General features: G+C 37.2%; 1 protein-coding gene across 2 annotated transcripts in view; it reads right to left on the reverse strand.

Annotated features, from left to right (window-relative positions):
- Nucleotides 1-1617: 1617 nt before the first annotated feature.
- LOC150085884 (monocarboxylate transporter 13-like) overlaps nucleotides 1618-27098 on the reverse strand; it is a 179516-nt gene continuing 154035 nt past the window's right edge. For both annotated transcript variants that reach the window (XM_090374281.1, XM_090374282.1), the window contains 2 exons: nucleotides 16603-17625; nucleotides 1618-1828 (listed from right to left, as the gene is read on the reverse strand). In XM_090374281.1, the coding sequence (XP_090230407.1) occupies nucleotides 1647-1828; nucleotides 16603-17625 (1205 nt within the window). In that variant the 3' untranslated portion in view covers nucleotides 1618-1646. The remainder of the gene's footprint in view (nucleotides 1829-16602; nucleotides 17626-27098) is intronic.

Here is a 27098-nt window from a genome sequence, read left to right on the forward strand (position 1 = left end):
TTTTTATTTTTCATTTCATGCAAAAAATTGCTGTGATTATGCAAAATAAATTACAAATTTGGAATGAGCATCTAAAACTTGTACAAGTTCACATATTTTACATTAAAAAAAATCAGAAATTTTTAAAAAATATATTCCAGTGTTATTAACTCCAGAACTCCAAGAAGGTGGAACATGTGATCATATGAACCAGTTTCATCTCTGATTTAAGGAACTTTTAAAAGAGAATGTTCTCACAAGTTTGGGTTAACTATTTACATCGACCTTATTAATTAGACACACAATATGGAGCCCTTACTCAACAGTATATTGTAATACTGTTGAGCACTTACTCAACAGTATTCCAATATACAGTTCAGTAAGTGCTCCATACTGTTACCTGATATTTATAAACCTATACAATGAGGTGGTTATTCACTTAGGTAGAAGTATAAAAAATTCATGAGGAATTGATAGAACACACTTTTAGCTGAATAGGTGTCAGAATATAAATACGTGTGGTCACTTATGATCAAGATGCATGTACAGAAAGCTATAAATATCATTAAAATGACAGTTAAAATTCTTAAAAGACCTGCTTCTGTTGCAGGATAAGTTTTCTATATTTGAAATGGGAAAAACAATCCCTGGGAGTTTTCAAAAGAATAGCAAATTGCTATGTGATAAATCAGGAAAACTGTAAGTATAAGTTAATATGTGTTGTCATTTTAGATTCCATTGTTAATTCTGAAATTCAAAAACTTTGTCATGGGGGGGGGGGAATCAACAGTCTTTACTCATGAAGTTACGAACTAGAGAGGTTTTGGTGAAGGAACTTGTGCAAAATGTATTTTTCCCTAAAATTGGTAATTGATATTCTGTACCATTGTAGCAATAAGTTACCATATATTTGTATATTCATTATGCATCATATATTGGTTTAAAGAAAGGAAAAATAGCTATTCTCTTTATAGATCAGAATGAAGAATCAAGCAGTTGGCAGTTTACCCCTCAGGTTTTCTCCCACCCAGTAGCTACTAAAATATGTTATTTTGTTGCAATAGCTCTTTAAATTTCTTCTATATTTAGCAAATTTTAAATAATAAAGCCTCTGTTAAGTGATTAGTATTCTATTTTAATTTATGTTCTGTCAGTGGCATCTCTAGCTTTTATATCTGTTGCCTGTCACTACACGACACTCCCTCAGCTCATATATCTTTACTTTTTCAAATAATGATGCTTATTTTTGTTTATATCTTGAACTTTGTATTTTATTTTTGCACAGTTTATTTTGTTATGAAATCTGTATCTGTACGTATTACATTCATACACCGTAATGTACAGTTTTTCCAATATTTCCACTTTTGCAATTTTCTAGCAAATGTTAACTGAGACACTACTGTGTTTAGTAGATGAATAGCAGTTAATATTTAGACGAATGATAAAAACAATACTCATGAATACAGCAGCTACTGATCATTGGAGACTAAAATAATAATTCATACAGATTACTAAATGAGTACAAATATGAGCAATTGGCACTGAAGTATATAAAAATAGTGCATAACATGGATGGAATTCCATAACAGAAAAGAGCAGTTCTCATATTAAAACAAGAAAAATTTTGTGTTGGTTTTCTGAATAACTAAATTTCATTATAGAGGTATTCACATTTTAATATCACTTGCTTTCATTTCCAAATCTTGTTTTGCCTTTAATTTTTCTTCATTTGCTTGATGCCAACGAAATACAAAAGGCTCTAATAGCCATATTCCACCTGCAAACATTGCTAGTACTCCAAGAAGGTGGAACATGTGATCATATGAACCAGTTTCATCTCTGAAATATCCTGTGGAACAAAAAAATCACCATTAGATTTCACAACTTGAATGCTATCAGGCACTCCATCTGGGACTGCACTTCGAAAATTACACCTATGAAACCTTTAAAAAATCAGTCTAAACAAGATATATCTTTAAGCTTTTCACAAAAATAAACTTACCTCAGTTTATTTCTTGTCGCATCTATATATTAATTTGTTAAGTCATATTTTGTCTAACCAGTATTTCACAGAATATGTGAAAAGAAATAAACTGAGGTATAATATTGATAGTCTGTATTTTTTAATGTAACCCTCGAGAAAATCATAAACCTATTGTGCATGTGCATCACTGATATCACGAGTAAGGCACAGTACTGAAAATAATCCAGTTCTGATAACCTAGTTTTTTAATCTAAACAATGAACAATTAAGCCAAACAATCAGGTTTTTTCATTGTTTAACCAGTATTCTTATTGTTGAATTTTCTATGCTAACCAAATCTAGAAAATTCATTACATTCTTAAATTAATGAAACATGATTGTTATAAGAAATAATGAAATAAAACTAACAGAACCATAATGGGGAGGACAATAAGAAATGGTATTGAGTAGAACAAACTGTGCTTGCAACCATTTCTTGTTGCTACAGCTGACACTACAACATAATATAACAATTCACATTGGTGTCTTTTAATGAGAATAATCAACACTAGCTTGATGGAGTTTATTATTCCCATTAATTATTTATTATTTGTATATGCAGCAGCTTGGAAAGCAAGGTGTCTGGGACTTCAGGCCCCTGCTGTCGGTCGTCATGGAACCAGTGAGTACATGGGTTGTGTGAGGGTAACTAAGAGTAAGGACATATGCATGTATACTTGCATGTACACTAATGCTACGAGCATTGTAAATAACTTTGATGAATTTGAAGTACTGATTAAGTAATCAAATGCAGACATTATAGGAACAGTGGAAACATGGTGTCACTCAGACATAAGTGAGGGCTGAATTTGAATATGGGAAGTAAAAAGTACACAGGAAGGGCAAACAGGACACGAGAGGAGAGGTAGAGGGGTTATGCTCTTATTTAAGAAGCATATCAAATCTAAGGCAGTGCATTCAGTTGACATGAGTGATGAGTGCCATGTCGAGTCAGTTTGGAGTGATGTAAGCACTGGGAAAACAAAATTGAGAGTAAGAGTGTGTTATAGGCCTAATGACTGATGAGTATACCAAACAGCTATACAGAGAATAGAGGTGGGATAGCAAATCAGATGTCTCATAATCAGGGATTTTAACTTTCCAGATTTTGACTGGAATTTGTGGGTTGGTCACTCACACACCAGCCAGACTTTTGTGGATTTCATGGATTACTGTTTTCCACAGCAGCATGATAGAAAAGCAACAAGAGGAAGCAATAGTCTTCAGCTGGTTATCAGCAGTGATTCTTCATGCAAACTGCAGGTAAAAGACCCACTGGCTGGCCAAGATCACAGGGCACTAATCTGGAATTTAATTAAAGACAACTACTCTCAAGGGTAAAGGGAAAGCCTTATGCTTTCATAAGGGCAACTACAGTGGTCTCAGGCAGTTTTAAAAGCTGGACAGTGGGACTGCTTGATGTTACCAATGGCACATTCTAAATGAGAAGTATTCAGGGTAGTAATCAAAGAAGCTACTAGGCTTTTCATACCAACAAAGAAAATACCGTTCAGGGCTAAGAGAAGAAAAGTGCATGGGATTCATTATAAATTATCATGTGATACAGAAGCCTATGTTAGATATAAATTTTATTAGATATAACATATATATAGGGTTATAACTGCATTGGGATATAAGTTTATGGTTATATTCTGTATTGGAATTTTATTGAACTTGAATAGAAATCATGACTCAGAGCAGCAAAGCAAAAGGCTCAAACTAATGGAAATGCTGTGGCTCAGGGGAGAACTGAGTGTGTGGGGGGGGGCAGTTGTCCACTGAATCACAGTCTATTGAAATGCACTGCTTTTTTGATGTTTGTGGAGCAGTCAGGAACGGGACATGATATTGCCAAGGGGAATGTCTTTGTGTGTGTGCGCGATGTAAGGAGTGTGAGGAAATCAGGTCTCAACTCAGCATTGTTATGGGCTTATATGAGAACTTGAAGGACAGGGTGGATGCCCTCGAAGGATTTAAATTGAGGGCCCATCAAGCTCTCAGCTGCCCACATCAATGCCAGAGCTTGCACTTGAACATCACGCAACCCCCAAGGCAGAATGCGCTGGTACTAAAGGAACTAGGTGTTGTAGGTGACTCTATTGTCAGGGAAACAGGGAACATATTGTGCAAAAATGATAGATGGAACAGGACCAGTGTATGTCTGCCAGGGGCAAAGGTTGATGATTTGTAGAGCAGATATGATCTTTTAAGGGTACAAAGAGTGATATTGTTGTACATGTTAGCACTAATGATATCAAGAGTAGGAGACTGGCAGAATTACTTAACAAGTACAAGTCATGTTGATGATTAAGCTTCACACCAGCTGGAAGATAAATAAATTCAATACTGTAACTAAAAACTTTATTTACAATAAAATAGATATATATTTACAATAAAAATAAAATAAATAACACTGATAAAATATACTAAAAACCTAGAAATTAAAAGCGATAAAATTTGCTGTAGCTTTCGGAGGCAGCAGTTTCCTTCCTCAGCAGCATATGTCTACTGTGCGGCAGATCCACAGCACATGTCACATGGTTCCGCGGTTGGAATTTTCCATTTGCGCACCGGGACCGGAAATGGCTCGGGAACGCGCTAGCTGAAACCGCTCATCACGTCCAAGAACGACAGTTTCCAGGAGGGGATGTAAATGTACACCCCTATCCCTATTAATAGTATTGCTAGCTGCCCCAATGTGTAAGCTCTCAAGCCATTTACGGTCCCAGAACCCCTGTGCATGATCTGTGATGACAGCATCCTCTGGGGAAATTTGATGTTGTTTCTCCCAGAAATGTTCTGCCACAGCAGACTTCCCATAATTTGCGAACTTTATTGCGTTTACATGCTCCCCCAGCTGGTCTTTCAATCGCCGCCCCGTCTCACCCACATAACACATCCTGCATTAGAGTGGCGGCTATTTTGAGTCAGGCCAAGCTGGCCCCCTCCAACCTTAGTATTATTCATAGAAAGGCTTTGAGGGAGCTTAAACAGGATGACGAGATTATCCTACCAGCGGATAAAGGTAGGGCTACGGTTATCTTGGACAATGAATAATATTGTAGTAAAGCATTAGAATTATTATAAGATACCGCTATATATAAAGTTACCCACCTTAATCCGTTGGTTAGTTGGGAACGGCAAGTGAATAGCCTTTTACAACGTTGGCAAAAGTCAGGATGGATATCTAAAGAGGTCTATTGGTCGTTACATGCTGCTGGATGTTGTTTACCCAGATTCTATGGGCTCCCAAAGATACATACAGTAGGTATACCACTCAGACCTATTGTATCATTTATAAACAGTCCTACATAGGCTTTATCTAAGTACTTAGCTAAACTAATTGCACCCATAGTAGGACTTTTTGGCTTTGTCATTAAGAACAATAAAGAATTTGTGGACTTTATAAAAGGACAGACTATATGGGAAGATGAGATAATGATCTCTTTCGATGTTACGTCACTGTTTACTTGTATTCCCGTTAAGTTTGGCTTACAGTGTGTTAGAATGGCCTTAGAAAAGGATGTATTGTTAAGTAGGTCACCTCTAAGTATTGATAACATTTGTGAAGGAGTGGAGTTTTGCTTATCTAGTACCGTTATGGTATTCCAAGATGTCATGTACAGGCAGGTCCATGGCACAGCCATGGGTTCCCCCATTAGTGCCATAGTGGCCAATTTAGCTATGGAAGAGCTAGATGTCAGAATGTTTGGTGATTTGGAATTTCCCATGCGCAGATGCAGGAGATATGTTGATGACACATTCTCCATTATACAAGGGGGGGGGGAGATCGAGTACTTAATGTACTTAATAGTTTCTCACCTTTTATGATGTGTTGGTAATTAGGGAAGGTGGCAGGCTTAAGTCAAAGGTATTTAGAAAGCCAATGTGCCAGGGTCAATATACCCATTATACCTCAGCACAGGCCAGCCAACACAAAAACAGTGTGGTCAAGGCTCAAATAGACAGGGTGGGGTCCCACTGCAGCACCTCCAAGGATAAAGATAATGAAATTGTTCGGGTCACAGCAGACCTCAAGAAGTGCGGCTACCCCCAGAGGGTATTAGACAGAGCCATTAGAGGAGTAGAGTCCACTTGTAATAAGCAGTTTGCCCCCGTGAGCACCACATACATTCCCTACTATCTGCGCCTTTCAGACCACATTGCACGTATAGTTCGGGGGTGTCAGATACACTGTGTGCAACTCCCAGGTCGGAGGTTGCACGCAGCGATATCTCGAGTTAAAGACCCCATATCCAAAGAAGCCAGCAGTGGGGTGGTGTACGAAATTAAATGGCCGGATTGTGGGATGTGTTGTGGGGTGAGACGGGGCGGCAATTGAAAGACCAGCTGGGGGAGCATGTAAATGCAATAAAGTTCGCAAATTATGGGAAGTCTGCTGTAGCAGAACATTTCTGGGAGAAACAACATCAAATTTCCCCAGAGGATGCTGTCATCACAGATCATGCACAGGGGTTCTGGGACCGTAAGTGGCTTGAGAGCTTACACATTGGGGCAGCTAGCAATACTATTAATAGGGATAGGGGTGTACATTTACACCCCCTCCTGGAAAATGTCGCTCTTGGATGTGATGAACGGTTTCAGCTAGCGCGTTCCCGAGCCATTTCTGGTCCCGGTCGCAAATGGAAAATTCCAACCGTGGAACCATGTAACGTGTGCCGTGGATCTGCTATTTAAGGATGTGCTGCACAGTAGACATATGCTGCTGAGGAAGGAGACTGCTGCCTCCGAAAACTACAGCAAATTTTATCGCTTTTAATTTCTAGGTTTTTAGTATATTTTATCAGTGTTATTTATTTTATTTTTATTGTAAAGATATATCTATTTTATTGTAAATAAAGTTTTTAGTTACAGTATTGAATTTATTTATCTTCCGGCTGGTGTGAAGCTTAATCATCAACATGAATTGCCCCAGCCTTGTAGGTCTATTTAGAGATAAGTACAAATCAATGCTGAAAAAAAGGCGCGAGTTAGGGAATTTGAAAATGTCTGCAATTCTCCCAAACACGATAGGAGGGAGTATATGATGAGAGCATTGTCGATTAATTCGGCCCTGGAGAGATTGTGCAAGGCTCAAGGGGTAGAATTTTTCTCAGCCTGGTCTGTGCTTGTTAACAGGAGAGACTGCTTCTACAGGGATGGGATACACTTAAATAGAAAGGGTGCAAGAATATTTGCTGATGCTATCGAGGCAAAGTTAGGTGGGTCGGAAAACTGCTAGCTTGGGGCGGGTACACGGACTATTAGATTAACAGTAGCCACTGGCAGAGGTGAAAGTGATTCTTGCACTGCTTCTATTGAAATGCAATTGAGCAGCAGCCTGGAAAGCAAGGCAATGGGGATTTCCAGGACTGCTGGGAGTCATAGTGGAACAAGTAAATATGTGGGCTGTGTTAGCGTAACTAAGAGTAGAAACAGGTGCATGTATACTTGTATGTATGCCAATGCTAGAGTATAGTTAATAAATTCGATGAGCTTGAAGTGCTAGTCAAGACATCAAAGGCAGATATTGTTGGGATATCAGAGACGTGGTGTCACACAGACATAAACAGTGTAGAATTGGAATTTGGGGAGTACAATGTGTACAGAAAGGATAGGCAGGACAAGAAGGGAGGAGGGGTTATGTTGTCAGTTAAGAAACATAAAATCTAAGGAAGTGTATCCAATTCATGTTGGTGGACAATGCAATGTCGAGTCTGTTTGGTGTGACATAAGCACTGGGAAAGGAAAAATGCGAGTAGGTGTGTGTATAGCCCTAATGAATCTGATGAGTATAATGAGCAATTGTGCAGAGAAATAGAGTGGGCAAGTAAATCAGTGTCTTATAATTCTGTTAGTGTCTTATAACTAACAGAACCATAACAGGGAGGACAATGAGAAATAGTTGCAAGAAATAGTATACTGTGCTTGCAACCATTTCTCATTGTCACAGATAACATTACTATGACATAATCCAACAATTCACAATGGCATCTTTTAATGAGAATAACAAACATCAGCTTGATGTAGCTCCCTTAAATTCAACCTATAACGATAAAATAAGCATGTTCATGAGTAGACAACCGTTGTTACCTTAGCAAAGCTTATATCTGGGGGAACTGATACTCACTCCATAGATGGAATAGTTTCTGGCCATCAAGTATTTTCTCAGGATGTGCCAGAGAATGCTCTGGGGGGGGGGGGGTGACTCTCATGAGCCCCTATTAAAAAAATTAGTTTCATAAAACATAAACTATTTTTACCAGAGATCACCTTTATCTGAAATTCTTCTCAAGCAAGCTTCTTGTTAGCAAATTGGCAGCACATGCCTGCCTGCCTGGTGTCATAATAGGATGTTTCAGGGCTCTGCACATAGACCAGAGACATCCACTTATGTTACCTGCACTAAATGGCAGATTTCTCAAAATATACATGGTGTACTCTTAGTGCCACATAATTGGCACAGGAACATAAAAAGTCAAAATCTCGTCACACCAAAAATGCCAGTAGATAAAAGCGGTTCTAGGAGAGAAATGGTAACTACAAACCAGTTAGTCTGACTTTAGTAATAGGAAAAATCTTAGAGGAATGATTAAGAGTGCAATACAGGGATGTTTAGATAGATAGACACATTTTTTTTTTTTTTTTTTATGAGAACCCCAAACACGAAAGGTATCAAAACCTATAGTACTTAGTACCGTGCATGGGTTGAAGGAGAAGTATGGGGAGAGGGGGATGCCGGAAACTTTGCTCTAGAGACTAAACATGGGTTTCGCCACTTCAAGCCTCCAATAAGCAAAGTGGTGGTATTTCACCGGTTGATGAAAGTCATCTACCACCTACCAATGATATGACTTTGTTAAGAGTAAATCATACTTAACTAACTTCTTAGACTATTTTGCCACAGTTACTCATGAGCTGATTTAGAGAACAATTTTGACAGTTTATTTGGCATTTAGCAAAGCATTTGACTCAGTCCCTTGTGAAAGGTTACTGTATAAGCTTGACCAGGTTGGGATTACTGGTAAGATTCTAAGATGGATTGCTGGGTGGCTAAAGGCAGATGGTTGCAATTAATGGATATTCTTCAGATTAGTAACATCAGGTGTAGACTCCCTTGAAGATCGGTTCTTGAACCACTGGACTATTTTCTCATTTTCATAAATGACATCAGCGAAGGGATAAAAGGCACGATGTCAAAATTTGCAGTTGATGTAACGATTAGCTGAGTATTTAATGATCAGTGCCAAGCAGCACTTCTTCAGGATGACTTGAACAGACTTCAGAGATGGTCAGAGAAGTGGCAGCTATGTTTTAATGATACTAAATGCAAGGTCTTACACTTGGGGAATAGCAACCCACAAATAAACTATACACTTGGTGGGATCGAATAAAAAACGGTGCAGGAGGAAAAGGATCTGGTAGTTACCATATGGGCAGATATAAAGTTTACTGAATAGTGTAAACAGGCAGCAAGGAAAGCCCATGGTGTCCTATTGATGATTTATCAAACGTTATTCTGTAGAGATAGGGTGGTCATAATTAAGGATGCACCAATTAATCAGTACATAATTGGTAATTGGCTTCTTGGCCGATTAATCTTTAATCGGCTTTTTTGTTGATTAATCGGCCATTTCCTGATAAATTTAAGCCAGTTAATCACTGCCAAGAGATTCATCATATAGCTTTGATGTATCTTAATACTGAAATGGATTAAGTAAACATTTTCTGAGTTTGGCTGCTGTTATAGTCAATTTATTTTTAATAATACAATAAACAATTAATGGAACTTAACAGGTATTTTAATCAAATTTATTATGTTTTTAACACAGTATAAAGGAAAAAATAAATTAAAAGTAATTTTAAATCTGTAGCAACTTTTCTAGTGCACCCGAAATTTTAATCTTGTGACTCGAAAGTCTCAGTTTTATACTGAGTAATCAAAATTAAATACAGGTAGTTCCTGATTTCAGAGTTAATTCATTCCTAGCGTGTGCTCATAAAGCGGGAATTTATTACCCATAAATATAATGTTAAAAACAGGAGTTACGTTCTCAACAAGAAATTTGACCATAGTAATGTTAAATAAAGGTCAACTAAACAATAGTTTATGCTTAAACAATGATTTGTTTATCCAAAGAAATTAAAACATTGGCTTTAAAATCAATCAAATTATAATAATAAAGAATTTATTTATGTCATACAAATGTTAAAGAATGTTTGTTCATCATCATCGACTAAACGCACACTCAGTGTTTTTTACATTTTGGTTTGTTGGAAGCACAAGGAGTCATCTTCTTCGGAAATGCTTCAGGAGTCATTTATTTCCAAGACAGACCCTTTTCTTTATAAATTTCACAATAGCATGCATAAGTATTTTTTTTAAATCTGTAGCAACTTTTCTAGTGCACCTGAAATTTGAATCTTGTGACTCGAAAATCTCAATTGCTTTTACTATGTGCTGAAAAGCTTCATCAACTCCTTGAGAGAGTGAAGGAACGAACAGCAGTTTCAGCTGTTAAATCTTCTTCCTCAGCTTCTTCACATTTTGCCACTTCAAGGAGGTCATCATTTGTGAGCTCTCCATTGTGTGTTTGAAGCAGATCAGTGACATCAGTTTTAGAAACCTCAAGCAATAATTGGTTAGCAATATTAACTGCTTCTGTTTCATTTTGTAAGATCTCTGCTGGATCATGAAATCCTTCGAAATTATCAATAAACTGATGACAGAGTTTATTCCAAACCCCCTTCGTGTTCTTCTCTGTAATTTTGACCCAGACTCATTTTATTATTTTGATTACATCTAAAATATGGAATCCTTTCCAAAATTCTTTGTAAGAGTTGGTCCTCCCTCCTTATCCCTTGCCTGAACAAATAAACACACAAAGAGTAGTAATGTAGTGTATAGCTATGCGCACAGTTTGAAATGCCTTATTTATGAATGTTTAGCATTTATTTATTGCAATTAATGTTCCATTTTTGAATCTGTTAATACCTGATATTTGAAAAAAAGAACTCGTGAAGCGGGAACTGCTTTAAATTGTAATGCAAATTACAATTTAAGGTAGTAAATCTTAAATTGTAATGCAAAAACATCAAATAGGCAATGCCTATTTCTTGCAGGTTCATACAAATTACCACCAGTACTAAATATTCTTTCACTTTCAACTGATGAAGCTGGTGCACTTAAATAATTCAAAACCAGTTTACTCAGAAGAGGTAGAGTTTGTCTCGCATGTTTTTACACCACAGAAATGGGCTATCATTTCTAGGCAGTAATGGCAAATTTAAATACTGATTCAATTCTTGAGTGCAGCACTCAATGCTTGTTCCTTTTTTTTTTTTTTTTTTTGAGGATTGCTTCTCTTTTGAACTTACTCTGGGTGACATTTCTTCTGTTCCTTTGTTTAGAACACAGTCTTATCTGTCTTAGCAGAAGCTAATTCATCAAACAAACTTAAAAAAGTCATAGTAAGGCCTGGGGTATCTTGATCTTCAGTAAAACTGATAGAAGCATATCCTGTTGAAATATCATCAAGAGAATCCCCTTTTACCTCCATTTGATCTTGCTCCAGAGCTTCTAAAACCCATTCCTTTATTTTGTTTTTAATATCACTTTGAAATTATCTTAAATCTAGGATCTATAAAAGTTGATAAACACAAAGATTTATTTTCCATGTAAGCGGAAAATCTTTTCACAATTAATGATTTAAGCTCCTTAACTGTGGTAATTCCACTGAAATTAAAATTTTGGACAGCTTTGAACAAAAATAAATGGAGTCAAAATTCTGGGATTATCATTGAAGTGGTAGTTCACTTAGACATTAGTGACTGATTTCTTCAAATGGACCTAGAAGTTGGACAATTTTTTCTACAAGACCCCACTGGTATGAACTTAATGTTGAAATATTGTTATCCACAGCATATGTTGCAAAAGCTTTTCACTGTTCTGTGTTTCTTTCCAGCATGTAATACATTGAATTCCAATGAGTGGATACATCTTGATTTAATTTATGCTTCTTTAAACTTAACTACTTCTGTATTTCCATTAATTTGTTAACGGCTGAAACAGAATGACTGAAGTACAGGTAATCCTCGTATAACACGGTAATTAGGTTCCTATAAAATGTCATGTTGTGTGAAACCATGTTATATGGGACTAAGAAAAAGTACAAAAAGGGGGATTACATTCCAAAATCAAACAAAAATACACTATTTCATTAACAAAACTAACAAAAATACACGTTTCTAGATTTCATGTATCTTCTGCTCTCTTTAAAAAATCAATAATCTGGGTTTGTTTGCTTTTGCTTGATAAATCTTTGTGAATTTCATCGTATGGAACTAAGCATTTTTGAAGCACCCTTTTGACTCCTTTCATTCAAGAACCTGCATTGAAAAAATAAGATTCTAATTTCTCGGCTAACTTTATGCTTTCCTGTATGCCTTTTAGTGTAAAATTTATTGAAGTTTAGAATCATCTGCGCTGTCATCCTCAGAATTGATTTGGTTTTACCTCCAATGCCATTTCCACCAAATCTGCTTCTCCAGCCTCTTTTTTTTTACTGGTAGAAAAAGAGGCTGCTTCTCCAGCCTCTTTTTCTACCAGTAATTCTTAAACATCTTCAGTAATCATATATTTTTTTATTTTTTTAGGAGCATCAGCAACTAAGGCCATGTTACTCTGTGTATATTGTCTATAAATTGCATGTCCTGAGATCGATTTTCTGTTTTGCTGGACAAATCCGAGTTTCTGGGAGAAAAAACCATGCTACCCCTGCCTGAGCCCAATTAACTCAGCCACATTGTGAAAAAGACCCATAAAAATTCCTCCTGTCATTTACGGGATTCAAACTCAGGTCTTTTCCACCCGATGTGGGGAGGAGGGTGATTCTATCAACTGTGCTACCCACGAGGGCTTCAGTAGTCATATCATTAAAACCTGCTCCTTATACCGATGTAGCAAGTTCTACTGTCGCACTGATTCCATTTTCTGCTGGTTCGACCATATTTCCTGAATGAACTGACTCTGGCCATACATTTTTCCACATGCATTTAACGTTGACGGTTTTACTTCTTTCAACTATAAAGCTATGATTCTGATACAGTCCACAATTGAGATATTTTCCATAATCCCATTACTTCAATAGATTCGGAATCAATTTTTTCCAAAATCCTTTGTAATGATTTTCTGATGTAATGAGTTTTAAAGGTGGATATAATGCCTTGATCTAATGACTGAATGAAATAAGTTGTATTAACCTAGTACAACTGTGGTGGTAGGAACATAACTTCAACATTTGGATGACTTAAATCTTTTGGATGGCCTAGTGTGCTATCCAATAGTAATAAAACTTTGAAATCTAGATTTTTCCACAAGTTCAATAGTACAGAACGTAACACAGGGATTGCCCCAAAAAATAAAATTTTTTGGGGCAATCTCTTAACTGTGTTATAAGTACCATGTTATGTGAGGATTGCTGCAATTTATCAATCGTGTTAGAGCAAAACCGTGTAATATGGGGGTTGCCTGTATTTTACAACATTCCTATTGATAGTAATGACAATCATTACAGCCTGCTGGGCAAAAATGGAGTCATTTATGTAATGTGTGTATGAAACATGGTTGTGACTGCAAACCACTATCAAGTGACACCAGCTACCATATTTTCCCCAAAATCTCTGAGTACGAGGGAAACTTTGCCTTTTGAGAGCTTATATTCTTCTAGCACATTGTTCATCTCTTGATGCTGTGTAAGCTTGCTTTTTTGCATCATATGCCTCTACTAATGCTAAAAAAAATGCTAATTTCCTAATCTTAAAAATGACTTGTATTATTGAAAATATTTTATTTATTTATTTTTTTCAGAAAAAGCACTGTCGCGTTCATTTTTATTATCTTTATTATGTTGTTTCAGTAATCCTTTACTTTTGCATCGTGAGCCTGACAAAAATAACCATTAATAATGGTGTATTCTAACACCATTATTAATATTTAAAATAACAAAATATCACTTCAATTTACCTATAAAACCATTAAAAATCATTAAACTCATTGGTGTCAAGTAGATTTGTTGAAGTCCCTGGTGCTACCAAAAATTTCCCTAAGTCCAGACTGGTAGCAAAGTAGAAAGACTTGAGTAGAAAAAAAAATTTTCATCTGCAAATTTCAATTCTTCTTAATGGGTTCAAGTGAGATGATCAGACTATCGAAACAGGAGTTACATGATTGGCGTTTAACTGTCTGTGTGTATCAGGAAAGTGCTTCTGAGATGCAAATGATGCAAAAAATGCCCGGTAGAAGGTGGTCTAAAAGAACTAGTTACACATACTTATAAAACTAGTTACAGATATGTAACTAATTCTATAATTGAACACTCTTAGACATGAATCATTGTAATATTCCTTATATTAGTATTATTTAGTTGATGTTTGACTATATGTACTGTACTGTAATTGTGACTTTTTCAGTGGGCTGCTGGCTATTAAGGTGAGAAAGCATTGTAATTACTAATCAGCCGATTAATCAAAAATCGGGAAATTTTCTTATTGGTGCAACCCTAGTCATAATCCCACTGTATAAGGCAATTGTACAACCACATTTGTAATACTGTGTTCAAGTATGGAGACCTCATCTGAAAAAAGACATTGAGCTTCTTGAAAGGGTCCAAAGAGGGGCAACTCGAATGGTGAGATTGACAGAAGGACGACTGTATGAGGAAATATTCCAATTATGTGGGCTACAGAGCTTGGCAAACTGTCACAAGTTTTCTTTTAGCCAGCGTGTCATTAATTGCCAGAACAAGTTGTCCTCACATGTAGTTGAAGCTGACAGTTTGAAATTCAAAGGTCAACTGGATGTTATCTATCTGTGGGAGGGAGGCATATAATTTATGTTTTCTTATGTTTTTTTTTTTTTTTTGCCATTGCAGCAAAAGCCTGTTGGCTTCCTTGCATTATATGATGAATACTATTACTACTATAACCCAAAATTTGTACTTTTGCTATTGCTTGCCCATGGTCAAGAATCACTTGTACAATTAGTTGAAGTTCCTGCATTACATTGTAAGCTTTAAGCATAAAAAAAAAACCCATTTTGGAAGTTCATCTAGTAGTCAATATAATAGCTACACACACCTCAGAGCTTTAATGTCTTTGAAAAATGTGCTGCTACAGAGGGTTATGGCCAGTTGTAATGGAAACTGATGGAACGGAATGTTCATCAGGATAACATGTGAAGAAGCAATTCCACCTAGATATGCAGGTGGCATTAGCAGAAAGTTGTTATTTCACATATTACTGATACCTATAACAAACCAGAATGGTAGAATGGTGTTACAGCATCCATTCCAAGCTCAGATTATGGGAGAATTTTCTGTAGTCACATATAACAGTGTTGTCACAGAGTACTATCTTACTTTTTTTCTGCCCAGAGGTGCAATATATTGTTGTGTGATGCTGCAGACCGTTTGACATCTGGTTGGGTGCATTTATTTTTAATAAGATGGAGGGGAACCACAAATTAAACTAATTTGTAGAGGGTACCACTAAAAAAAAAATAGTAAATATTTACCAAAAATAAGTACTGTATATACATTTGAATAAACTTTTTTAAAGTGTGTACATATACACTTATGTATGAAGTGTACATATACACTTCATACACATATATATGAAAAATAAATTTTAAATAAATAATAAATAAAAAAAAATAGTAAGATATGCATGAACAAATATAAAACATCAGCAGAATGGTAACAAGCAAATACAGAAAAAAAAAAAAAAAAATCAATCCATATTTAACTGTAGCAACAAGAGAAGATTGGGGGGAGGACTAAATCAAGAACAGGATGTCATAAAAGGAATATATTCCTCAAATAATTTAGAATAAATGCCAATTAACATAAATTTAGCAGCACTTCCCCTTGAATATGCCAAGGCTGAATTAGGTGAAATATCACTATGAATGGATACAAAAAACCAACCATAATATCATGACCATTACTGTGAAACAAAATAAATTAAAATTGATCAATCACTGACCTCTCTCTCATTGGAAGGTCACAAGGCCAACAATGGCAGCGGATTCATTTCCAATGCATTTGCAACCTCATAGATAAATTAATCATCCTGCCAATGCAATAGATTTCAGTAATTGTAAGGCCACCATTACTGAAACACAGGAACATTTTGGGAACTTTATTTGTCACACCTTGTATTGACAAGCTGGTACTGTTGTAAAAAATTAAAGATGTATATCTGTAAACAAGTACCTTTTGGTCTATATATACTAGTTTATCTATGGATTCTTCTTGGTGGTTCTTAAGGCATATTCTGTAGAATCCTACACAGATTCTAAATAATATGCCTTAGGAACCACTGCTCTTGGTTATGCTCCTTTTACTACATTTTGTCATGACTAGTATATAAAAGCAGAATCTAAGTGCATGCTTTCATAAAGAGTTAAGTGGATCATTACAGTTGTCAAGATACAGGATTATATGTTATTAGATGTAATATCATAATTCATTTCCCACAGTTTATTACAATATCATTATAAATAAAAATGCTGCATAGTTGTGGGGTAGAGAGAACCTTACCTATCATTAATGGTCTTGTAAAGGTCAGTGCTCCATTTATAAAGTTGGCTGTTCCTAATGCAAGTGCTAGCTTTTGTAGGCCCATGTATTCTGCCATTAGTACAAAGAACAAAGGAATGGAACAACCTGTTGCCAGTCCATAAAATACAGATATAGCTATTTGTGAGTAGTATGTATTGGCCAGAGTGAAAAGATTATTTAACACTCCTATTAAAATCATTGATACCATTACCATGTATTTTCTCTTTACATAGCCACGGTCAGATATCCATCCAAGACAGAGCCTACCTAACAGATCGGTAAGAGAAAAGGCAGAAATTATATAAATGGCACTATCTTCAGGAGTTCCTTTGTCAACTGCAAAGTCAATGATTACCATGAAGTACATGTGTAATACTACAAAGAAACTAACCATTGTAACAGTCACAAAAATGAACATTGGGTTGAGCAATATGGATGTTAACATCTGAGCACCACGGAAACAACTTTTCTCGGCTTCTGTTATAGAATTTGTGCCAGCATACTTATAGCTGCTTGATAGTTTCAGAGCAGCTTGGCCATTGGAATCCATCATTAAAGACTGATTGTGTTCAAGTTTATCAGGTGATCTGCATACTTTATCTGATTTAACAGTGAAGTGAAGATCAGTGTTATTGTTTTCTACAGACGGATTAAGAAGAGGCACAGAAATCACAGTTGATGAATTATCACCACTACAGTCTGTATTCTGACATTTGGATTGCAACTCTTGGTACTTGTCACCTTTAAGATCTTTCTTCATCAGCCAGGAAGGGGGCCGTAAGAGAGCAGCTGCTACCAGGGTATTAAGAAGAATGCCACTGAGAATTAGAAAGCTGCCCCGTAAGCCAAAATTATACAGTAAGTATTCCATTCCAATTGGAAATACAAAAGAACTAACAGTTCCACCAGAAAAGGCAATACCAATAGCACTTGCTCTGTGCTTCTCAAAGTACTGGTTTAATATAACTGGCATAAGTGTCATTGTCATTCCAAATCCTGCACCTGCAAGAGAAAGCAAAGTAAATGTAAACTGAATGATTCTGGAAAACAAAATCATAGCTTTTTTGTTTTTTTTTCTAGTATATTATGTAGGATAAATACAACTGTCATGTATTTAACTACCATTTTCAGTTCTCTAAACTCATATGACTTTTACTTTGTGTATTCAGTTACTGTTTTTATTTGATGAAAGTAACTGTTTTTTTATTCAATAAAATCATCAAAATATATTTTTAGTAAGTTAACATTAAAAAGTAATGTTTACACACTCAATATTGTTAGAAACAATAAAATTGTCTTCATCTTTGTTATTTCAAAATTGCCAACTTTTGACTTTCAAAACTAATTCCACAATTTACCAAATTTATTCATAAAATCATACAGCTTCAGCTATGAGTATATCAAATACAGTCAATTCTGGTTATTTGGGACAAATCGGGACTAGTGCATTTTGGCCTGATTAAGTGGCTGCCCCAATTATCCAAAGTTTCACGTAAAAAAAGTAAAATATATAATGGACCCCTGCTTTACAATTGGTTCACTGTACAATCAAATCACGTTACGATGGACTCACCATAGTAAAATACCGTTCACTATACGACGTGTAGTTAGCACCGGTCATTGTGATCACATTTGTGAATTGAATTTTAATTCTATTAAACAGCGATTCTAATTATGGAAAAATAGCAGCAATATCATCCACAGGCTATAAAAGTAAAGATATATTAAGCACAAATTTACCCTTTATTACCTTACCAATTAAAAAATTAAATGATACGTGAAAATCGGAAGAATATACATGATAATCGGAATAATTAATACGTACTGTAATATGTACATACTAACTAGTTGACATTTTTGTTCACTGACATTTGTGGGTGGGGGTTAAAATTTAAAACAGTAAAAAGATAAGCAATCAATAACAAAGAACATGGCACACACAAATTGCAAGTAATACGATACGGGCAAGTGAGAACCGAGTAACAAGTTATAAAGCTTTAAAAATAGGAATGAAGAGAAAATTCTGAAAATTAATTTTTTTATATGATTGAAGATTCCATGGAAGTGTAAACACATTTCACCGTAATAACCCACAGAATTCCAGCTGTCAGTATTATCGCAAATTCAATAAGATCGAGTTTACTATCCGTTTATGATAGATTGCACTAACAGAAAAGCCCAATAAACAGGTAACTGATAATTGTTTTTATTGTTTTTGGGTTGTGACCTCCAGAAATCCGACCGAACCATGAGATATGGTCAAAGACAATCATAGGGTAATCTCCAGTGCTGCCCCAATTAAACGGCATGTTGTCCCAATTAAGCGAAGTAAACCCTGGCTATTTTCTCAATTGGGTTCTATTTTTTAAGATTTGTCCCAAATAAACGGCTGCCCCGATTAACCAGTGGCCCAAATAACCGGAATCCACTGTATTTTATGGTAGAACTGCACTAACCCTTTTTTTACCATATGTATAAAACACTTACAGTAAAAATTGTCTTGCTGAAGATGTTGTGTACTACTAATTAGTTTATCAACTATCCGGTTTTTTGGATGATCATGACATACTCTTGCTACATTTATCTCTCACTGGTCTTTATAATTGTAATTGACAACATAATTGACAACAAAGGCAGTATTTACTATTATTCTTATTAGTAGTAGTAGTGGCAAATGGTGCAAGAAAATAAGCTTATACATCATTGGCAAAAAAAAAAAAACTAACATGTCCCATTTCACCTGTCCATCACCTCTGACAATTTAATTAGTTCTTCCATGAATTTATTCAAACTATCCAGCTCTACAACACTATATGGGAATTCATTCCAACAATCAACCAGCATCTGGCTGAAGGAAAATTTAAGCACATTTGACCTACAATCATCCTTCCTCAATTTAAAGTTGTGTATAGTCTGAGCAAGAGAAAGGTTTCAATCAGCAATGAGTTTACGCAATCCATTCAAGGCTATAAACATCTACCAGAGATCTCTTTACAGGTGCCTAATCTGCAAATTATAGATTAGGCTACAATTTGCAAACCTGAAGCAGTTCCTGGTAAGATAACCCTTTTGCTCCCTTCACAAATCTTGTTGCTCTTCTCTGCACCTGTACCAACCAATCCAAGTCGTTTCTAACTAGAGGCTTTGAAACCTATGTACAGTACTGGAGATGTAGCCTAAACATTGTTTTATATAATGGGATAGTAACCTCATCCCTGCTGGGAAAATTCCTGTATATCATTGACAAAACCCCATGAGCTGAGATGTTGTTGAGTTTAACGACACATAGGCTGCTGGGGCCATATTGTGTCTTTCTAATGGTGAATATGAAACAATAACTATATTTTATGATATATTCCTATCTGATTTAGGAAAGTAAATAGTTCCTTTTTATTAGGATCATCTCCCAGAATCTGCATTAAATTTATTGATGACTGCGTATTAGAAATTGACTTAAAGGTGTCTAAGCGGATGGTTTGAAAGTGGGGACAGTCCACTAGCAAATGGCGAATGGTCAGTTGAACTTGGCATGATGTGCATTGGGGAGCGCTGTCATTAGTTAATAGATACAGGTGAGTGAGGTGAGTATGCCCAATCCTAAGCCTTCCTAAAATTGTTTCTTCTCATCTGTTTTTCCGGAAACTGGAGAGCCACAGCTTTGGTTCTGGTTTTATTTGGTATAGTTTGTTTCCTGGATAACCTCTCCAGATCAGTGACCAGCTATTGTAACATGCTTTACAGATGATATGTTTGAAATCGGAATACGGAACTTGACAATTCTGTAAAATAGAGGTATCTGGTTGTTTCGCTGCAAGATCTGCTCTTTCATTTCCTGCTATACCAGAATGCCCTGGTATCCAGCAGAATGTCACAGTTTGGTTTGACTCATTGCACACACACAAGTAATTTAGAATGGATTTGTTTGATAACAGGGTGAGAGGAGGTGGTATTACTATTTATGGCAGAAACAGCACTGAGCGAGCCAGTGTATATTATGGTTGAGTAATGTGATCTAGAGCCAAGTTAATAGCATAAAGCTCAGCAGTGAAGGTACTGCATTCTACAGGTAATGAGACAGAAGTGGTGAATGATGCAAAGATCGCTGCAGCGCCTACTTGGGTCTCAGTTTTTGATCCATCTGTATAGATCTTACAGGCCTGTGAATTAGAAGCAGAATGAGTTTCATGTAACTGTGCGATATTGAAGGGAGACAAGGTGCTCTTTCCCCACTGTTGGAAATAGTCATTATAAATTGCAGGGATATTTGTCCACGGTGGATCAGGTGGTGTCATGTCCTGATATATATTGCCGATTTCTATATTCGACGATTGAGTTAGTTCTTTAAGTCTTAAGTGCAGCAGGTTTGTTTTCATTTGGTTTAATGTTGAAAAATGACTCCCATTCGGTATTGTACAGACATCTCCAATTCGGGTGGGAGGGAAGCTGCGGATTTTTGCGGCACACATCAAAAGCAATGTTTTCCTCCGAAGATGTAAGGGAGGTTCGTGGGCTTCAATGTAAAGGCTCTGAACTGGGGAGGTTCTGAAAGCCCCTAGAGAAACTCTCAGAGCACTGTGCTGGATCGTGTTCAATCGCTGTAAAATAGTTTTCCTAGCAGAGTCATACACTGGGGGAGCCATAGTCTAAATGGGACCTGATGAGAGCTCGATAAAGATGGATCAGGGTATGTTGATCAGCGCCCCATGACATAGATGACAACACCGGAGGATATTCAATTTCTTCAAGCAGATGGTCCGAAGGTAGGTCACATGTGCTTGAAAATTTAGTTTCCTATCTAGCACCAGGCCAAGAAAACAGACAGTGTGAGTAAGAGGTATTGGCATGTTATTGACCTTTAGCTCAGGATCAGGATGAAGTGATCGTAGTTTGCAGAAGTGAGTAGTGGTGGATTTCTGTTCAGCAAGACGATATCCATTGCATAAGGTTCAGGTTTCTATTTTGAACAGAGCAATTTGCAACTGTCTTTCGATAGTATTCATACTTTGTGATTGGCAGGATATAGTGAGGTCATCTGCATACATATAAATTTGAATGGTTTTTGGAAGGTCTTCCAATATTTTGTTGACTCGAATCGCAAATAGGGTAGCACTCAGTATTGAACCCTGCGGGACACCCTCTTCTTGAATGTGAGATGCTGACAGCACGTTTCGATATCGGACTTGAAAGGTGCGTAATTTTAAAAAGTTCTAGATGATTTGAGGAAGATAGCCTCTCAGCCCCAACTGATGCATATCTTTAATAATGCCATGATGCCAGGTGATATCGAATGCTTTGTGAATATCTAGGTTGACCATCACTAGGTGCTGTTTCATGACGAAGGCATTTCGTATGTTGCATTCAAGTTTTACAAGTAAATCTAGGGTTGATCTGTTTTTACGGAAGCCATATTTGTGATCAGAAAGAAGATTCTGAGAATCTAGAAACCAGGTGAGCCTCTTATTCACCATCCTTTCAAATATTTTGCCTAAACAGCTTGTTAATGATATCGGTCTGTAGTTCTGGACCAGAGTGGGATCTTGGCCTGGTTTTGGAATAGCACAGATATAGGAAGGCCACCAGGACAGAGGATAAGTATTTTCTGAAAAGATACGGTTATAGAACAGTAATAATATGCCAAGGTTAGCTTCACATAGATGCTGCAGCATACTGTAGTGAATACCATGTGGTCCTGCTGCACCATTTGACGATTTGCTTAAGCATTCCTTGAGCTCAACTAGAGTAAAAGGCTGGTTATAAGGAAGTAAGAGTCTAGTTTGAAAATTCAATTTTTGAAGTTCTTCATTAGTTTTAATGCGTTGAAAGGATGTCACATAAGAGGATGAGATGGAAATGTTATAAAAAGACTGATAGCGCATTTGCAATATCAGTAGGGGAAGATAATTCCTGCCCATTCCAATGTATTATTGGTGATTGCAGCGGTAGAAATTTCCCGTTGAGTGCTTGTATTTTTTTCCAAATAATTCGAGTGTTAGTATTTTTGTTATTGGATGAGGCGAAGTTAATCCAGGATTCATGTTTTGCTTTTTTTCTAATTTGTCTCGCTTTTTTTCTAATTTGTCTCGCTTTAGTTCTGAGTTTTTTGTAAACAATTAGGTTGGCGATAGTTGGGAATTTACGAAAGTGGTTCCAAGCTCGGTTTTTATCATACTTTGCTTTAGAGCATTCTTCATTCCACCACTGATTTTGGTGTACACTCTTGCGCTGGTTAGATTTTCGAATGGAAATTTCTGCTGCAGAAAATACGTGGCTGGTAATGTGGTCAGTTACGTCATCAAGATTCTGTTGCTTTTCAAGTATAACACAACTGGAATAGGTTTAACATTCCCAGATTTTTTTTATTAGCATTAGTAGAGGCATATGATGCAAAAAAGCAAGCTTATGCAGCATCAGCCAAAAAAAAAAAAAAACTTCCACTTCACCCCTCCGATCATTCGAAATACTTATCCAGCTTAAATTTATTTAGACTATCAACTTCCACAACAAAGGATGGAAGTCTGTTCCACCAACCAACTACCCGTCTAAAGGCAAATTTCCGTACATCTATCCTACATCTGTCTTTCCTCAATTTGAATTTATGCCCTCTCAGGTGATTATTCTGAGCAAGAGGCAGAATCCCATCAGCATTGAGCATGCTCAAACCATTCAAGGCTTTATACACCTCTATCAGATCACCTCGCCGGTGCCTAGTCTCCAGACACTGTAATTTGCAAAACTTAAGCCTTTCTTCATAAGAGCAACCCTTTGTTCCATTTACTAATCTTGTTGCCCTACTCTGTACTCGTTCCAGCAGCTCTATATCCTTCTTGAAATGAGGCCTCCAGACCTGTATACAGTACTCAAGGTGTGGCCTGACCATTGCCTTATACAAGGGAATAATCACCTCTTTATCCCTGCTAGAAAAATTCCTGTATATCATCGATAAGACACCATGAGCTACTCTTGCAGCCCGTCTGCACTGCTCAGAGAACTTCATATCTGCCTGCACAATTACCCCCAGGTCCTTTTCATTCTCTACCACTGTCAGTGTAGTATCACAGAGTTGATACGTTGCTCTGGGGTTGCTGTTTTCCATATGTAGTACTTTACATTTGTCAATGTTAAACTTCATTTGCCACCTCTCAGCCCATCTGCTCAACCTTTCCAGATCCTGTTGCAGCAGCATAGTGTCAGTAGTGTCCTTGACAACCCTGCCAACCTTCGTATTGTCTGCAAACTTGGACATTAAGCTTGATATACCATCATCAATATCATTTATAAATACAGAAAACAATAATGGACCCAATACTGAACCCTGAGGGACTCCACTAATAACATTAGTCCACGATGAGCAGTGTCCATTGATTACCACTCTCTGTCTTCTCCCTCTCAACCACCCCTTTATCCATAGCAGCAATTTGCCTCCAATGCCACAGTGCTCCAATTTGTTCAGCGGTCTTCCATGTGCAACAGTATCAAAAGCCTTTCTAAGATCCAAGTATATAATATCAAAGTTATCCCTGCATCCAGTTCTTTTGTGACTGCATCATAGTATCCAATCAAATTGGTCAGGCAAGACTTCCCCTTAACAAAACCATGCTGTGTCCGAGCTATAACTGAAGTCTTGTCTAGATGATCCTGCGGTGCTTCTTTAACCAGTGCCTCCATTAATTTTCCTGAACAGAAGTTAAACTCACATGTCTATAATTACTTGTGTCAGCCTTTGATCCGCCTTTGTGAATTGAGGTCACATTTGCACATCTCCAGTCTATGGGTACCTCCCCTGAGTCCAAGGAAGTTCTCATAATTATGGCTAAGGGGATGCTTACTTCCTTTGCTGCCTCCTTTAATATAACTGGATAGATTCCATCCACCCCTGGTGCCTTTCTTATGTTTATCTTCAACAATTTCTCCTCCACTTTCCTCTCAGTTATTACAAAATCATCTAGCTCACTGCCAGAGTTGAATACACCTTTGGCATTCCCCTCCCTGAATAACTCCTCACGTTGAATGTCGATGCAAAATATTCATTTAATTTGTTAGCTACCTGAGCAGGATCATCTACAGTTGAACCATCGATATCAAGTGGACCAATCTGATTCATCCCCTTCCTTCTAGAGTTTACATAAGTAAAGAACTCTTTGCTGTTTTTCTTTGCCAAAGATTTCTCGTAATCTGCCTTCGCCTGCCTAACCTCCTTTGTGACTTGGTTACAGATCAACTTATATCTATCATAGGCTTCTGTGTCACGTGTTAATTTATATGTATTTTATATGTATATGTATATTTATGTATGTATTATAATATGTATTATATGTATTTTTTCCAGTCTGCTTTTTTGGAAGTTCCATGAAGTACGGCCTTTAGGGTATGACACGACCTGTGTTTGAATTGAACTGATGATGGGGAAATGGTCACTGTGGAATGGATCATTTAGCACTAACCATTCCATGCTTGGAAAAAGAGATGCTGAACAGATGGATAGGTCTATGGCGGATGTAGAACCAGCAGGTAGTTGAACATGAGTCGGAGAGGCAGAATTTAAAAGAGTCAGGTTATGGTTATCCAGGATTGTTTCGATTAATTTGCCTCTACTATCCAGGGTGGAGGATCCCCACAATGGATGGTGACTATTGAAATCACCAAGTAAACAGAGAGGTGGAAGTTGTGTAATAAGACTGTCCAGTTCAGTCTGGGAACAAGGATAATTCGGTGATATATAGATGGATGCAAGTGATAACGATATTCCCATTGCTATCCGGACTGCTACAACTTCTAAGGAGGTTTGTAGTTGGAGATGTCTTGAGGGAATTGTAGATTTTACAAGTATAGCTACCCCACCATGAGCAGGAGAGTTCGAAACCCTGTCTCGCCTAAAAATAGTATAATTTTTGAATTTTACAGAAGCGTGTGGTGATAAAAATGTATCCTGTAAGCACACACCTACTGCATTAGTTTGAGTTAGTAAATCACTGAGGTCATCTATATTACTGCATAATCCTCTACAGTTCCATTGTAGGAATTTATTCATTGGTTGGATTTGTTTGAGGAAGATTGATCTGACTGTTTTTTCTGAGAAAGTTTCTGTCTGCTTGGTTTTGGTTTTTCATTTCTGGGAAAGATTGGGCGTCCTGTATCCATGATATCACTAGCATGTAACTCTAGTACTGTGTCATCATCCTCTGATTGAACATCAGTTTCCAATATTGCTATTTCGTGGCTTCACCTTTTTCTGATTTTCAACGGTAGTTGATTTTGTTGTTTCGGGCAAGATTGAGATAGCATCAGTTGGGATGCTGATCGGCGTATTGCTGGTTTCGTTGACTGTAGGTTTCTTATTGCATGATAATACAGTTTTGGCCCAGGTGGCAAAGGAAACGCTCAGTTCTATGGACACATCTGTTTGAGTTGCAGCTGAGCGGCTGGTTCGGGTGACAGATGCATATGATCGGCTAGGCATGGTTAGTAGCACTTGCTTTCTTGCTTCAGGGTAAGTGACTTTATGTTCCACTTTATATTTCTGGATTTTTTTGCCTGTTTTCCAAAGGTCACATGCTTTAGAAAATGCAGGGTGGTTTTCCTTACAGTTTGGACAAATAGGAGTGGAAGCTGTACAATCTTCTTGAGAATGCTCCTTGGAACCACAAAGAGGACACACAGCATTGCCTCGGCATGCTGTTTGAGAGTGACCGTACTTCTGACATTTAAAGCAGCGAATGGGGTTTGGAATGTAAGGACGAATCTTGCAATTTAGGTAACCTGCTTTAACAGAAGGTGGAAGAGTCAGAGTACTGAATGTCAAAATAATGGACCTGGTTGGTAATAGGTTGCTATCTTTTTTTGTCATAATTCTCCGTGCATGAGTCACTTTTTGTTCGCTAAGCTCTTGAATGATCTCTTCCTCAGACACATTTAGTAAGTCCCATTCGCTGATAACTCCTTTAGAGGTGTTTAGAGTGTTATGGGCTGTTACTGACACAGGAATATTGTTAAAAGTTGTTCATTTTAACGATTTTTCTGAGTGTCTTGGCTTGGAAGCTTCAATTAGGTCTCCAGATTGGAGACCCTTCACCATTTTAGGAGATCCAACAACCGATTCTAAGCATTTCTGTATTAGAAATGGCGATAACTTGCCAACAGGTTGTGTGGATAATGAGTGCATTATTAGAAATGCTGGCATATCTGCACTCTGTTTTTCAGTCCGCTGTCTCTTCGGACGATTCAAGTCATGCTCTGAATCAGAGTTGACAGGTCTGGAGCCCGTGGGCTCTAGCGGTGGATATGCATCAATCCATCGCTGCTCCTTTTAGCCCTGGAAGAGGGAATTCCTTCTCCCAGGTTACCGACCCCACCACGTGGAGGCAGAAGCGGTGCCAACCAGTGATCAAGCGATCAGCAGAAGAGGAGAGCAGTACGTTGCAAGCAGTGTTAGCAGTGACGTTGCTCAGCAAGGGAAGCAGTAACGTTGCGAGTGTTGG

Source organism: Mastigoproctus giganteus, chromosome 5 (genome assembly GCF_048544385.1).
Source record: "Mastigoproctus giganteus isolate SK-2022 chromosome 5, ASM4854438v1, whole genome shotgun sequence".
NCBI lineage: Eukaryota > Metazoa > Arthropoda > Arachnida > Uropygi > Thelyphonidae > Mastigoproctus > Mastigoproctus giganteus.